At 37.3% G+C, this 15454-nt stretch overlaps 1 protein-coding gene across 1 annotated transcript in view; it reads right to left on the bottom strand.

Moving 5' to 3' along the window:
• Positions 1 to 1758: 1758 nt before the first annotated feature.
• LOC145690155 (26S proteasome non-ATPase regulatory subunit 5) overlaps positions 1759 to 15454 on the bottom strand; it is a 50353-nt gene continuing 36657 nt past the window's right edge. The window contains exons 7-8 of the mRNA XM_081764765.1: positions 10097 to 10280; positions 1759 to 2125 (exon numbers count right to left, since the gene is read on the bottom strand). Of these exons, the coding sequence (XP_081620891.1) occupies positions 1917 to 2125; positions 10097 to 10280 (393 nt within the window). The 3' untranslated portion in view covers positions 1759 to 1916. The remainder of the gene's footprint in view (positions 2126 to 10096; positions 10281 to 15454) is intronic.

Below are 15454 nucleotides of genomic sequence, written 5' to 3'. Positions count from 1 at the left end.
TCTGCTATCCCTGCAAGTCGTTTATGACATGGTAACAAACAAATTGAGTTGAAAAAAAAAAGCTATGTTCCATTCAGCCACCTAAGTGCCATCACTTCTGCACAGCAGCTCCACGAAAAATCTTCAATTGTTTTCGAAGATTCTGTACTTTAATTAACACACAAAATCAACAACTTTGAGTCAAGAAACTCGTTCGGAAAAACTGAAGATACTACGACACAGAATTGGCACGAGGTCTACTGGAAAAGTTTCTACGAACTACTACTACTACCAATGGCGCTAGTGCTTCGCTATCATAAAACCCGAAAGAACAGACGTTTAAACTATTTTTTTGATTGATTTTTTAAGCCTATTCGTTTATTTGTACAGCAGTTTGAAGTAGTTATTTTGTGCGAGAAATGGACATTTCTCATGAACATTTTGTGGCAATGATTTTTTAAAATATAGTTTCGAATGCAGTTTAAAAAACAATAAAGTCATTCCCAGAATTTAATGTCTTTTTTATATTGATTGCAGAAGTTTTTCCAGCAGCATCCGTATAAACACAAGTTTTACACTCCTGGTCAAGTCATAGGATAATGGATAAAATATTGTTCTAAAAACATTTAACAATGGGGAAAAATAATTAAATATTTAATTAAAACAGAAATTGCCGATTTAACCAACATTCGTTAAATTAAATGATGGTAAGTGATACCAACAGACATTCATGAATTCAAAGACAGAAGACTATATCTCCTAATAAACTGATTTTGAGAAAGATCATGATTTTCTGTTTAGCTAGAAACCTCAAACTTACAGATATAGTAACGCTTATACGAGGGAGGATCAGAAACTATGGTTACAAGACCGATATTTCTGGAGTTTCGTCTGTTACAGAGAAATCAGAAATGTGCGGTAATTTTAATACATCGAGTTGGCAACTGTGCAGTTTCAGCCACCCGCTACCTACGGCGCTAGTTGCATGTAAACACATATGGCGACTTGTTTGGAAAACTGATCTCACGAAGTCCGTTCATTAATCGATTTCTGTGAGAGAAACATGTAGTTGTGACTTGAATTCACCGACAGCTGGTAGAGGTTTACGGAGGGACTGTAATGTCTCGTCAGCCTGTCTTAGGATAGTCTCGAAAGTTTGCGGCCGGTAGAGAAAAGCTACCGACGAGGAGCGCAGCGGCTAGAAGAGCATCACAGTGTTGAAGCAATTTCGCTGCAACAGTATCGACCATCCTCCCCACAGCCCGGACCTCGCTCCAAGAGACTTTCACCTATTCCCACACTTGAAGAAATACTTAGGAGGCCGTCGCTCCTCTTCTGACGAGGAGGTGAAACACTTCGTGACAACGCAAGGGCAGGATTTTTACCAGGTGGGAATCTTTAAACTCATTCCATGATGCGACAAGTGTGTCAACCTATATGGAGACTACGTCGAAAAATAACCTAATGTATGTTCTATCTGTTAGCTGTATTGGTTGTATGAAATAATACATACACATTTGACTGGTGGCTTTGTAACCTTATTTTCTTATTACCCTTCGTACTTAACGTTGCTAATATAATATATATGACTTTTTTTTTGCCACTTAATGCCCCATGAAACATATGATTTGCCTGCTGTAATTACTCTGTCGGTCAAATCTGCAAAAACTGTCTTTTGCCTTTGGACAGCGGCGTTGCCGAAATGTCAATAACATTTCCACATTACTTAATACCTTAGTTTAACGATTGCTGGTGAATCGACAGTCTGTTTTTTTAGTTTTATAAAACTTTATTTAAGTCAACTTCAGTAACTTTAACATGTTAGTTCTATTATGAACATTTATACAATTTATACTCTTCAAATTGCATAGAGACTTAACGATAACGTGTGTTTTTAAATGCATAGCTTGCTGAATAATGTTAATACACACAGGAAATCATGAGGCACCTTCAATTGCAACTTCTGCTTGCGTACGTACGAAAAATGGCCCTTCTGCCACAAATTCTTGCATTTTAGCAAATATTATATTGCTGAAGACCGACGAAGCAGTTGGAGATTCAACAAGGGTGAGAACTACTGCATATTTGGCATCTTTGCATAGTTTATTTGTCTCGATGGAACGGTCCAATAGGAATTCAACAAAACCTGCAAAAATAAATATTAATAATATTATTAGTTAATAATGTGCCAACTGTTATGACTGATAGATAAATTAAAAAAAAAATCATGTTTATTCAAAAGCCTGCTTTGTTTAGTTGGGGGCTTAACCTGTTTTCACTTCTAAAATAATACAGTTAACCTTCGATTTAACAGACCCCGAATAGAATTTGATTAGGTAGCAAATGTAGTTAGGGGAAAGAAACTGTTGACGCAAAAACTTCGACCAAATTTTTAAAAATACACGGCGATGGATGCAATTGTAATATGGTAGTGGTTCGTATACACAACACTACTTTTTTTTTTTTTTTTTTTTTTTTAACCCTTGTAATACGCAGTTGTAAGGAGTTTTCTGTTAATAATATTTTGCATGCGTTCAAGTATATCATTCTATTTTAAATACAGCGTGTTCTGCTTAGGACTATAACAAATGAAAATGGCACAACTTATTTACTTAGATTTATTGTCCGAATTTCTTACCCACGTATAGCAACTGTTTTTTTTTTTTTTTAATTATTATTACCATTATTTTATTTTATTTTACAAATCAACGAAATTAACGAACTTCAATGTGTGCACAGTTTGTTGCATGGCAAAATGTCACAACGATAGACCACTTAAATTCAAATGTTCTCATGCATCCGTAAAGTACAACAATAATTCTAACAATAATTCTTTCACCTAAGTTTTCCAAATTCTGTATACAATAAACTTGGTCCTTAACATATTTCCACATGAAAAAGTTACAGAGAAAGATGTGATGGTCGTTGGGACCATCTTATGAACTCTGAACCTCTTTCAATCCATCTTCTATTGAAATGGATATCCAGAAACTTCTTGACAACGATACAAAAATGACATAGAGCGCCATTTTCTTGGAGAATGTCTCCGGGTTAGAGTTGGAGTAGCCATATTGATGCACGTCCAAACTTCTCTGAACAAACTGCACAGATTTCAATTCTGTCAGTGAGAACACGCAAAATACCTTCTATTGTGGCTTCCGCATAACTACTGACTAATGGGCGACAGGCGATTAAGTTGTGCGCAAACGCAATTGGTACCTGATGTATTTATTTAAAAAAAAAAAAAAACGAAAAAAGCTTCTCGAGATACTCTTTACAGTGATACAAGCTTCCCGTCATTAATTTATTTTCTAACGAATTTTTCATTTATTATAGTTCTAAACGGGACACGCCGTATTGTTCGTAACACAACTCGCGATTTAACGGACTTCGGATTTTGCTGATACACTTTCTCTCCAATTAGTCCGTTAAATGGAAAATTACTGTACAGGGTGAGTCAAAAGTCCCTTGCCACTCTTTATAAAATGAAAGCGAGTGTAGTTAGCCAGAATTGGTAATTGTAGGGACACATAAGGCCAAGGGGAAACATTTATGATGCGTGTCAGGTGTACGGCCGCCATTTTGGATCTCGCTCAAAAAGTTTAAATATGAAGGGAGTCAAGTGATATATGAAACAAGGCTAGAATTTTAAAGAGATGCTCAATGGTGTAATCAGATTTCACGCAACTGTAATAAGTTTGAAGTTATACTCACATGAAACATTTATCTCCAGGTGCTGAGTCATGCCATCAGCCGAAGCCGACTGTATTGAGACCGTGATTTGGGAGGCTCAAATCATATATATATATATATATATATACATCGTGTCCCAGGAGGGAGGAAGGGACAATATTTGGGAAATAGTAGTATGAATGATTCTAACCAAAAAAGTTCATATGAACATAGGTTCTAATCTGAACGATTTGAGAGCTACAGGTTATGAACCATTTTTGACTTAGATGCGTATTGTTCACCCTGTAACTATTTTACAGAGGTAAGACATAGCGAATTTGAAAGATGATGGAATAACCTTTCCAACGGTATACAGCATGTGGCAGTGTTGTCTTTGGAAGAAAACTATTGAGGAAAATTTGAAAAAGTTAAGGTTATTTAAAGAAATTGGATGAAATACTGATTCCAAAATATCCCTGAATAACTTCTCTTTCAAAGATACCACTGCCACACATTGTATATCGTTAGAAAGGTCACTCCATCACCTTTCAAACCCGCTATGTACCACATCTATAGAATAACTACAGGGTGAGCAATACGCAATATAAAGTAAAAAATGGTTACTAGTATAAAGTAAAACGTAGCTCACAAACCGTTGATATTAGGACCTATATTCATATGAACATTTTTGCTTAGAATAATCCATACTACCATTTCCCAAAATATTGGCCCTTCCTCCTGGGACACACTGTATATACAGGTTGGCCCAAAAGCAGGTGTATAGACCTTCATGAATCAATTTATTAAAATGAAGGAATTTACTGCTTCAGTCTGTTCCGAGCTTCAAGTATAAGTAAAAAGAAATTACGAACATCTAATTAAACTACGCCAATACCTGTATGGACAACAGTAAGTAAATGACAACAATACCATGAGCCGATCAGATCGGTACTGTATACCTACTTTTAGGCCACATTGTATTAGAACTCCTCTCGTCCGCCCGTGCTCGAGCTGAACTTTATCCCGACTCGTCGGAGACTCACGAAGCCGATTGTCATTTACTGTCGTCGCAGCATTGTTACTTGTTGTTACCGCTTGTCCGCTTTAGTGTTTCGTCATGTCTTGTATCGTTTCTTTCGTTGTGCGTGTTTTCTGTACTCTAATGTGCAGTTTTTACGCTTACTCGTTGTTTAGTGGTGAAAATCCGTATTTTTCTGTATTTTCTGATAATCCGACCTTTTTTGCGTTCCGACCATACCTCCAGTCCCAGTAGCGACTATTCGAAGCCCTGACTCTGATAACTTTTGCCACACGTGCAGTAGAAAACAAAGATATCATTTTTCTATTAGGTGCTGAGAACTTTGCTCACATATAGATTCTCATGAAAACGAACTACAGTGTCATACCTTTTATGAAAACTGACCAATCAGGGAGGAACTGACCTTTTATAGAGCAGGACTTGAGCTTTTGACTCCTCAGTTCTTCCTGAACTACGGGTACGTGCAGCAAAGCGATTTCGCCTCCGCGGGCTCCTTTGAAGCCCTTCTGGCTCATGTCTTAAGAGCCGAGGTTTCCATCGTTGTGATTAATGCATTGAACATTAAAGAAAAAAAGAGCAGCTTACGCAGTTCGTACATGGAAATTAGTTTCTCACACAAAGTGATTTCTCTGTTATTTGTGTATTTGCATAGGCGAAGTTGCTCGTCTATTTACCATTTGGATATGGAAAAAATATTTAGAAAACAAGACCTTAAAGTGGGTAGGCGACACAAGCTGATTCGAGTTGTTAGCAATATCGTCCAAGTATGTTGGAAGTGACGAGGAATAGTTTTGGATGGCAGTTCAATTGTCTAAGCAGCAGCTGGAAGCGGAATCTTGTGTAGTTGAAAATTGAGAAGAGAAGATGCAGCCGATCTTTGTCGAATCTTAATTTGCGGGTGTTGAATATTCCCTTTCGCCACTATCATAGGCGTCATATAACAGAAGCCGTACGTTAAAGAAAAAAAAAAAAAAAATGCTATGAAATTTTTTCCTCAATCTATAAGGCCATCAAAGGTAATAGTATAAAATTTTAAGCATGCATGCACGAGACAAAGGTATAAAGGTATAAATTGTGAATTAGTACTGTGGTATTTCTCTTTCTGGTATATTGTAAATGTTTATATTTACAACTTTAAGTTACATTTTTTATCAATATCTTCATGCGTTTAAGTTCGATTTCAGTCAAATAATTAACTTGCATATTTAAGCAGTAACGCAATATTTATATAAGTCATGTGTCTTTTATTTTAATTCAATTTTGATCATTTATACATCTACGGTAAGTTAATTTCTCTTTCTCCGAGAATTATCCGGCTATTGGTGGGAGATAAAGGTTCTCATACGGAATATTACGATCTCTGCAGGCACCGGAATTTACTAAACTTCAGGTTGGAACAATCTTAGAGAGCGAGGGAGAGAGAGAGAGGCGGGGGCAGTCAAAAATCAAACGTAATTAAAATTAGACTAATGTTAAATAATCTCGTATACGGAGAAAACCTGCAGAAGTCGGTCATAGCATCGAGATCGTCAACATGTAGGGGGGGATACAAGTGCCCACTATAGATCGTGATTTCAATTAAGGGCATCCTCAACATGCAGCAGCTTCGCACATTGCAGTGGCACAGTTATTGATCACGTTAGAAGAGGTAAGTACAGTCGAGAGCAGTGCGCCCAGAACTGCCACTGACGATGGCACACTACGGCAGTGCCCGCATCGTAGATTACGTCTCCACAGTTCAGTATATTCCGATTATCACGCAAATGCCACGTCAGCCAAATCTCCATTGCACGAATCAAAGTATGCATATTCACGACATGGTCAGCGTCTATTCATGTGGAAAGCTGTCCAAGTCTGGAACACACTCGTAACCACAACACAAGGGGGCCAAGACCATTTGGACGGGGAGTAACTTGTGTTTATCTTAGATTTATATATACATACCAACAAAGATCTGAACGTTTCAGGAGGGCTGAGCCTCTCCTGGCCACCTCTTAGCTACGACTCCGGTTTGTCGTCTTCTTCCACCGACGTTCTGCTCGATTTGCAGCGCCTAAATCTCTCAAAAGCATTGACTTTTGCTCTTACAGCCCTCCCCGCATTTTGAACGTCTTTTGTTCAGTTCTTCCGCGTTTGTACAGCAAAATTTCACGTAAATACGCTGCTCATCAAAACTCTTCATTCTTTACCACATGAAAAACCTGGCACTGTTGTATATACGTATTCATTATAATTATGGTGTCTTGAAGATTAATAAAACTAGCGTACGCGCGAAAAAGCATGCAAATGCAACAAGACCCGCTAGTTGCAGTCTGTTGCAACGAATGGTTCACGAGGTATTTAACCAATCTTACCGTTTACTGAATGGGCCTTATATACTCAAATGGGAGAAGAAATTACGATGTCACACAGCATCCAGTTGAAAAAGATTGCTCCATAGCAGTAATTCCCAACTCGATGCTCTGTGACGTCAGTCTGCTACTCATATTTTCGGTAAACTGCACAGAGAAAGCAAAGAGAAGACAGAAAAATCAAGCGTTGATAAAAGAAAGTGATGACTGGCAAATAAGGTGTAGTCGATGATTTGGCAAATATACTACTTGTAGATTCATGACTAATCCTACACTGCCAATACTTGTTTTATTTAATTCCACCTACATCTTTCCCTCGCTTTTTTCTTCAACCTGTTGTCTCTGTCCTGGTTCTGACTGTAAAAGCCCGCTCATATGTCTTACATCGGCCAGTTGAAAACGACTGCTCACTGTTTACGAAACCAGGAGATTCACAGCCTGCCACTAAACTTTATTCCCTATTAAACCAATTATGGTGATATACGAATCCTTCTCTATTCTAATATGTTGTGTTATGAGAATAAGAGAATAAAAACATTATCCTTGGTATTTATTCCGGAACTAGTATACTAGTAATGTCGTGACGCCACTATTTATCATATCTGTGCATAACGATGTATGACGTATGAGCGGGCTATACAACTACATTATTTCTGGTTATTAGTTTCCTTTGATTTGGATACTTCTTTAACGAATTTGTGGGTAATCCAATGAACATAGTCCTTCTCCAGATACCTGGAGACAACTTAAAATACGAGTTACTTACTTAATAATTATAAAATACTTAATAATTATGTTAGTGTACTATTATCAAAATTTAAAAGTATTGCCATGAACAATAAGTATGTCTCTTTACATATACAAGATTAATAGAATAACTTTCAAATGTTCAATGTAAACCCCCTTTGTTACCCTGCATACATCAATTAGATAATCCAATTCCTTCCAGGCCCGTTTCAGGATAGTCTTATGAACAGTTTGCACTGCAGCAGTAATGTGCTCTTGTTGACTGTGATCCAATGGAATTCTTTGATGGTAGTTTTTTACGAAATTTTTACGATGTTCATCTCGAGACCCCTTTTCTTGGACAATTTTCCGGGAATCCCTCCGTTTCTTTGGGGAATCTCTTGCGCGCACATTGCAGAGTTATCAACCATGCATTTCTACATAGCGCAGGTCTTACTTCGATAGTCATTCATTGGACCGCCCTCTGTCCGATTCATACTTTTTGAGATATTCGTCTCTAAACTTCATTTTCCCACACTTTTGACAGCCCCTATCTCCGTTACGAAGCGTTTGTTAGTTTTGGCGTGTACTATCTACGGTTTAATTTATGACCATTACTTATTAAACACCCTATATATATATATATATATATATATATATATATATATATATATATATATATATATATATATATATATATATATATATATATAAAAGGGCGGATCCAAGGGGGGGCTATAGCTTCCCCCTTGACACTCAGGTATACACTGGATAAAATGAGCTTAAATCCTGTTTTACACTGGATAAAGCGGCAAACTATGGTTTAGCCCCTCTTTTGATCATATCCTGGATCCGCCAATGTATATATATATATGTCTGGGCATTCCAACTTATGTACAGGAGTGGCTCTTCCCGGTACACAAATGCAGGAAAGCCCATGGACTAATAAAAACAGGCTGGGCGGTGACTGTGAGAGTTGGTAAGTTCAGTTTGTTTCAGGATAGCGCACAGACAAGCTGAGTAATTTCAAAAGGCCTGCCATTATTGAATGTCACAATACCTAGTTTGTTAAGAGTGTAGGTATTGCCAGTTTCGTGAAACGACCCTGGTATCCCACATTGGTCGACCAGTACAAGAAGATATTCCAAAGGTGGTATGCTCAATTCGCTGTCAAGCGGTGTCATCCCTCAGGAGTGCCAAACGGCGACGGGCACATTTCTTTCGCTCCATATTGTAAGAAAGCAGCTGGGTGTCCATGGATTTCATAGGAGAGCTGCTGCACAAGAGTCAAATATCAACCGAACCACCCAGATGGCTCGACTGGGATAATGTAACGCCCACAAAACATGGACAGTGGACCAATGGAAACTTGTAAGGAAGTATTAAATCAAGGTACATATCTTTTCAGTCAGGTAAGAGAGTTCGAATGTGATTTCAATCCAGTAAACGCTTCTCAGATGACTGTGTTATGCCAACAGTGAAATTCAGTGGTGATAGTGCTATGGTGTGCTTTCTGGTGACATACTTGTCGACCCTGGTAGTATGAATAATGCACAATACCTGAACATTTTAGACAACTCTGTACTTTCCACACTGTGGCAGTTCTACGGAATGGATCACGTTCCTATCAAGATGGCAATGCTCTCTGCCACTGATTCAATAATGTTACGAAGTGATATGGCTATAATTCTGTGCAATGACTGGACTAGCTTACACGAAGACGCGATTTCACTCTCATCGAACATCTGTAGGATAAATTGGAGTGTGTCTAAAGTCTTGTCTGAATCGTCCCAATTCGCTGACAACAATGGGTACTGACGAGGGAGGAACGGGCGACCATAATGCCTGGTGTTTATCAGAAACTGGTGGGAAGCCTTCCCCGGAGGGTGCCCACTGTGAACCAGATAAATGGAAGCCTAACTAACACTTTGTTGGTTAAATCCCTCAAGATGGTTCATAGACAAGCTGAGTGATTTCAAAAGACCATCACTGGATGTCACATCATCTGGTTTGTCAAAACAGGCCAGTGTATATGAGGCTTGTTTTGTATTAAGAAAATGAAATAACTAAAAATTTCATGATTGAACGTGTTTGAAAATACGGTTATTCGCAATGGTTTATTCACAAAATATTCCAAACCAGGACTCTTCCTATGTATCCCGCCCATTACAGAAATCTTTATTTCATTATCCTTATGATAAATTGTATTTCCAAGACCCCTAAAGCTATATTTCAAACAACTTTCCCTACTTTTCTAGGTGTCTAATCTATGGCAATTTATCAATTCAACTTCCTGTGTATTAATTATTTTCAATATGCATTACTTTACCTGGGCAATTGTTCATCTCCAATTGTCCCCACTTTTGTTGCGCCATTACCTCCAACACCTGTAACGTTGCGAGGCGAAGATCCGGAAATGGCTGTCGACATATGGACATAATCAGTTCCATTGGATTTGAACTGAGTTGACTAAACCAAAGCTTCGTGAGGGGCTCGTTCTCACGTTCACCAGGCTGGAAGTAACAAGTTAATAATTAATCACCTGTAATGTGGCACACTTATTTCACATTAAAACTGTAGTATCACTTTTTATACTTAACTAAAACAGTATAACTTAGTATGTTTTATATTCTGTTTCGTAGTAATATTTATTTTTATGAATGTTTTAAGAACTAGCGCCGAGTTCTGAAGTGCTCTTTACGAGAATAATTGCTGACTAGCTGTCATGAACTACCTTTAAACAGAATTTTTCATTAGAAAACATGTGTTATGATGTTATGTAAATTCATTGATACCTATTTATATTTTTCGACATTTGACCGATGAAGAGTCGCTGGTTCCCGAAATACAATAATTAATTCATAAATAAATATTGAGGGCACTACAGTGAGAAGTGTCTTCATTATTTCCTTTGTATTTTATCTCTCTACATAAAAGAAGCTCAAAATATCTACAAATACAAGTTATAATACATACAATGGAAACAAATTAATTTTTGCCGTTGCCCACTGCACTAGTCAAAGTTAAGTTCTTCAGAATGTTCGGTCGTGGACCTCTTAATCTGCACCTTTACCTTATATTATATATATATATATATATATATATATACCGAATAACTTTCCAAATGTCTATATGCTAATACTGTTACGCAGACTGATACATATACTCAACCATAAATACAATTAACTCTATTTCACTAATTTCATTTATTATTATATTACATCCGAATTATACTTGCATTTCCAATATCGTAGTATTTCCAAATATTGAACAAACATATTCATTATCAATCATGATTCCACATAATAGAGAGAACATATTAAGGATTCCAATCTAATTAAAATAGTTTGTGTCTGTGTGTGTGTGTGTGGCCTAAGAACCAGACGAGTGGACCGACTTACCAAATTTTGGTCACGGGTACTTTGGCCCAGGCCCCAGACCAAGACGAAGCGTTTTCTTTTCTTTTTTTTTTTTTAAAAAAAAAAAATCGAACCAAGGGGTCTCAGGGAGAGGGAGCGTTTACCCGGACATGTAAAAGTGGTAGAAAATGACCGATACTAGTGTCAAATTCATAGTTTTCGCGGTCGCTTAGATCAACGGTGAAACTCCGATTGCAATACCTTCCAAATTCACCTCATTCGGCTGCGGGCCGAGTATCGCCGGGGGAAGGGGATACCGAAACATGTAAAAATAATCTAAAATGACCGATATTAGTGTCAAATCCATAGTTTTCGCTGTCGCTGAGATGAGTGGTGATATTCCTATAACCGCTACCAGGTTATAGAAGGATTTTTGTGGACATTCTGTATATTTCGTAAAGACAGTGATTATTATTTTCGATTTATACTTTATTCTGCAACGCATATAAGTTCTTTCTTTGGTGGGAATTGCTTCTTTCCCACACAATTGGACAAAGAAGTCTTTCATCGTTTTTTCATATATATATTTAAAACGTTGCTTTTAGTGAGAACATTTCAGTTAGTGACTAACCATTTCAGTGTTTCTCCCTGACTTATTATATGCACAGTATATATTCTGCAGCTATTTGGAACTGAATTAAGTGCTTTCGTTAATCGTTTATGGAAACATTACAATAGATTAGAGAAATACGGGCTGACCAGATGTCCCAGTAGCCAAAGTGGCACCAACTGTGTTGTTTCGTAACCCGTTATCTGTACTTTCTCACGCCAGTGTTATCGCCGTGTCTAGTGCATTATAGGCAGTTGGCTAAAATTAACATAAATTGTTTTCTATATTCTGTTTGTATGTGCATACAGGTGAGTAACTGAGTGATTTTTGAAATGAACTGCCAACACTTTTCCGTTGATCATTGCAACCCGTAGCTTGAGCTTGGATGCTCAGGGAGTTCGACTCCGGTGTTGTACGCAACCACCACGCCCGTTGCGTTGGTTAAGTTTTGTGAAGGGGCACAAGCTATTTAGCCGGTGAAGGACGATTTCTTACGGCTAGCCCCAACTAGTGAAATCCCAGGTCCGCTGACCTTGTGCGTTTAAAAAGTTATATACGCGCCCTCCAATATCAGTATTCCACTGCGGAGATCTTTTCGTTACTTTACTGAAGATTCACCTTTACGCTGCAGGACTGTTCAGCGTAACAACTGGATTCATCGTGGGACGATCCAGACAACTTTTCCCCAGTGCTACCCCCCAAGTGTGTCAAGGGTGTGAGAGAAGAATTTGTAGTGATATCTCAATTGTAATCATATATATATATAAAGGGCTATATTACCCGAAAAGGGCAAAGCGTGATTTCAGCGACTAAAATTGATATATATCCTCAGTGTTCAGTGTTGTATCCATTCCTCTTCGCTATTTCTTTTTCAAAATAGTGTTCTAATAAATAAGTATAGTGTCAATTAATCCAGTGTGTTTTCGTTGTTTGTATGAGTGATGTTTGTGTGCGTTATGGTCTGGATGACTGTCTGATCGTCCGTGAGGTTTTCGAGACGAGACACCCGAACCTCTCGGCGCCTAATGCTCATCTCATTATTGAGACCGACGAGCTTTTTGGGAAACAGTTTGTAACCTTTCTTGGAGAGGTCTTCGTTGTCCTGTCCAGCTAAGTTAAAGTATCAGGAGTATGCTTATTGGTAATACCACGAGCCAAGGACAGCGACCAGCTTATCCAGGCGGTTACAAATAAATGACAGCCCGAACAGCGACTTGAACTCCAGCCGGTTACAAATAAATGGACGCCCGAACAGCGACTCGAACTATAGTTGGTTACAAATAAATGACGCCCGAACTACCGACCCGAATCGAGACCGTTGGTGCTCGAATACTCATAAGATAAATATTTTAATATATCACTTCTTTTCCAGCTTAGAACCAGTAATCTGAAAAAAAAAAAAAAAAAAAAAAAAAAAACTTCTCTTGCAGGTGATTTTAATAATATGTTTTGTGATAGCATATTTTATTCTAATTGTATGTTTTAAGCTTTATCTTGTTCAAGATGGCATTCAATGAAGCAGATTTGTTTACTAAGATAGCTTCAGTTTTTCAAAAGCATTTAGATAGGTTAGAACGAAAGCTAGATAAAAATAATGAAAAAATTGAGAGATACATAAAGGAAAGTGAAGTTGATTTTAAAGAGAGCTGTGTTGAGTTTAAAGAGATTGTGCTCGCTTGAAAGAGAATCTCGTTGAGTCAAAGAGTGGATTAGGTCAGAAGGTAGACGCTTTACGGGATGTGTTTCGTGAAAATAGTCAGCAAACGGAAAACGCTGAAAGCAAAACACCGGAATTTGAACCCCAGTTACAGTCAGATGTTCCTACTGGATACGAAACACCGGAATTTGAACCTCAGTTAGTGACTGATATTCCTAGCGTAAACAAAACATTGGAATTGGAACCAGAGCTAGAGACTAACACTCCTAATGAAAAGGAAACGCAGGAATCTGAATTCCAACCAGAGACAGGTAGCCTAAACCAACCTCGTAACAAATCTGGTAACGATTTTATCTATTCAGAATCTAGTGACGCCACTTGTAGTAGAAGTAGTGAAATCCACGAACATATGATTGTAGACGACAGAGGTCGTAAGCGCATAAAAACAGCTGTCACAAACCACAGATTGAAAAAGCGCAAAAGAATTTATAGTTATTGTAATAGGCAAAGATACGCAGACCGGAGCGTAAACAATACGAAATTTAAAGGGAATCAGAACCGAGAGCGCATACGAAAGAATAACAGATACAGAAGGAGTCGTAAATCACGGCCACGTAGCCTGAGTTATCACATACTAGACAGGAACCGCAACTTGTGCGACATTAAGCATAGATTTGTACGGAGTAGTAATCATTGTAGGAATAGACGAACAAACCGTAATTATCAAAGCAGAAACAGTAATCACAGAAAAAGAAAAAAAAAAGTAACTAAGACTTTGTGTGTTGATACAAATTTTTCTCCTAGGAGAGCGACACATTTCTAAGCGATAAACATGTATTCATTTTTTTTTCCTTTTTGCTTTTAGTTTTTGATAGAACACCTGGACACGAAAAGAAAAACTACGCATTTCTTTTAAACTCATTTTTTGCTTCTAGCTTTTAACTGTTCAGCAAAGAATAGATAACACGTTTTTCTTCCTTTGTTTTGATAAGATAATCCCTGCATTTTCGATCACCTGTTAATGTCGATGAATGACGGACGACACACAGCTGATTGATTCTTTGTGTGTGTGTATGTGTGTGTCTTTGCTCTGTGTAGCGCTTCGTACCTCAGTCAGCTGTGCATTTGTGTTGCAAACCTTATCACTGACTTACTATTAGTTTAATGTCATTAATTTTTTCTTGTTTTATTTCAGATGTTCGAATTTAAATTTTTTAGTAAATAATTAACGTATTATATACGTAGGGGAATTGCATTTTAAAAGCAATTTGATATCTTGGCGAGATATCCGTACCTCAGCTAGTGGGAAGATATTTTAGCGTTATAATATATTTCTATTGTTTTTTAAGATTAAAAAAAAATCTTTTTAGAATCCCTTCCCACTTTCCAAATTTTTAAACATGTTATCATACGTATAACTCACAATTAATGTTTGATTTTCTTTTAGATTTTTTTAAAGGAATGTATCGAAATGCCCAGGATAAGAAAATTTTTAGTTCTTAATTATATATACTGTACACTTGTATATTTGTCATTGAAATTTAGTAGGTAATCTCATGCGTAGAATATGAAACTTTACACTTATAATCAATGTTAAATTTCTTTTTCAGTGTTAATCTTAGATTTTCGTTTTCATCTTGAAGTGTTTATTGTAATCATGTTGAACCTCATTTACGTCATTTACCCGATTTTGACTTTATTTGAATTTCCAGGATGTGACATGATATATTTTGTTCGAAGAGAAAAGTTTAGAACGGAAAGTAGGCTAAGCCTTAAACGAGTGAATCAGACATTTCCTTGTTGGTAATAGTGTGTGCAGGAATGTCGTGTGAATAGTATAATTCTTCGAACGAAAGCAGTAATCTTTTTATTTTAGAAGGAACTATATGAACAGATATTCTGATGGTGAACGGTCGTTTTTCCCCTCATATTAATATGTATGCGGAAATATGTTTAACTTCTATACTTTCTTGTAATTTCTAATTAACATTTTTTTTCGTCTTCTCTAGACCACTGAACGACCGTAGGGAAACTTCTTCGGGTAGGATATTTTATGGGGAT

The sequence above is a fragment of the Thermobia domestica genome, chromosome 7 (genome assembly GCF_964235325.1).
Source record: "Thermobia domestica chromosome 7, izTheDome1.hap1.1, whole genome shotgun sequence".
Classification (NCBI taxonomy): Eukaryota; Metazoa; Arthropoda; class Insecta; order Zygentoma; family Lepismatidae; genus Thermobia; species Thermobia domestica.
This window is presented reverse-complemented; position numbering and strand designations above follow the sequence as displayed.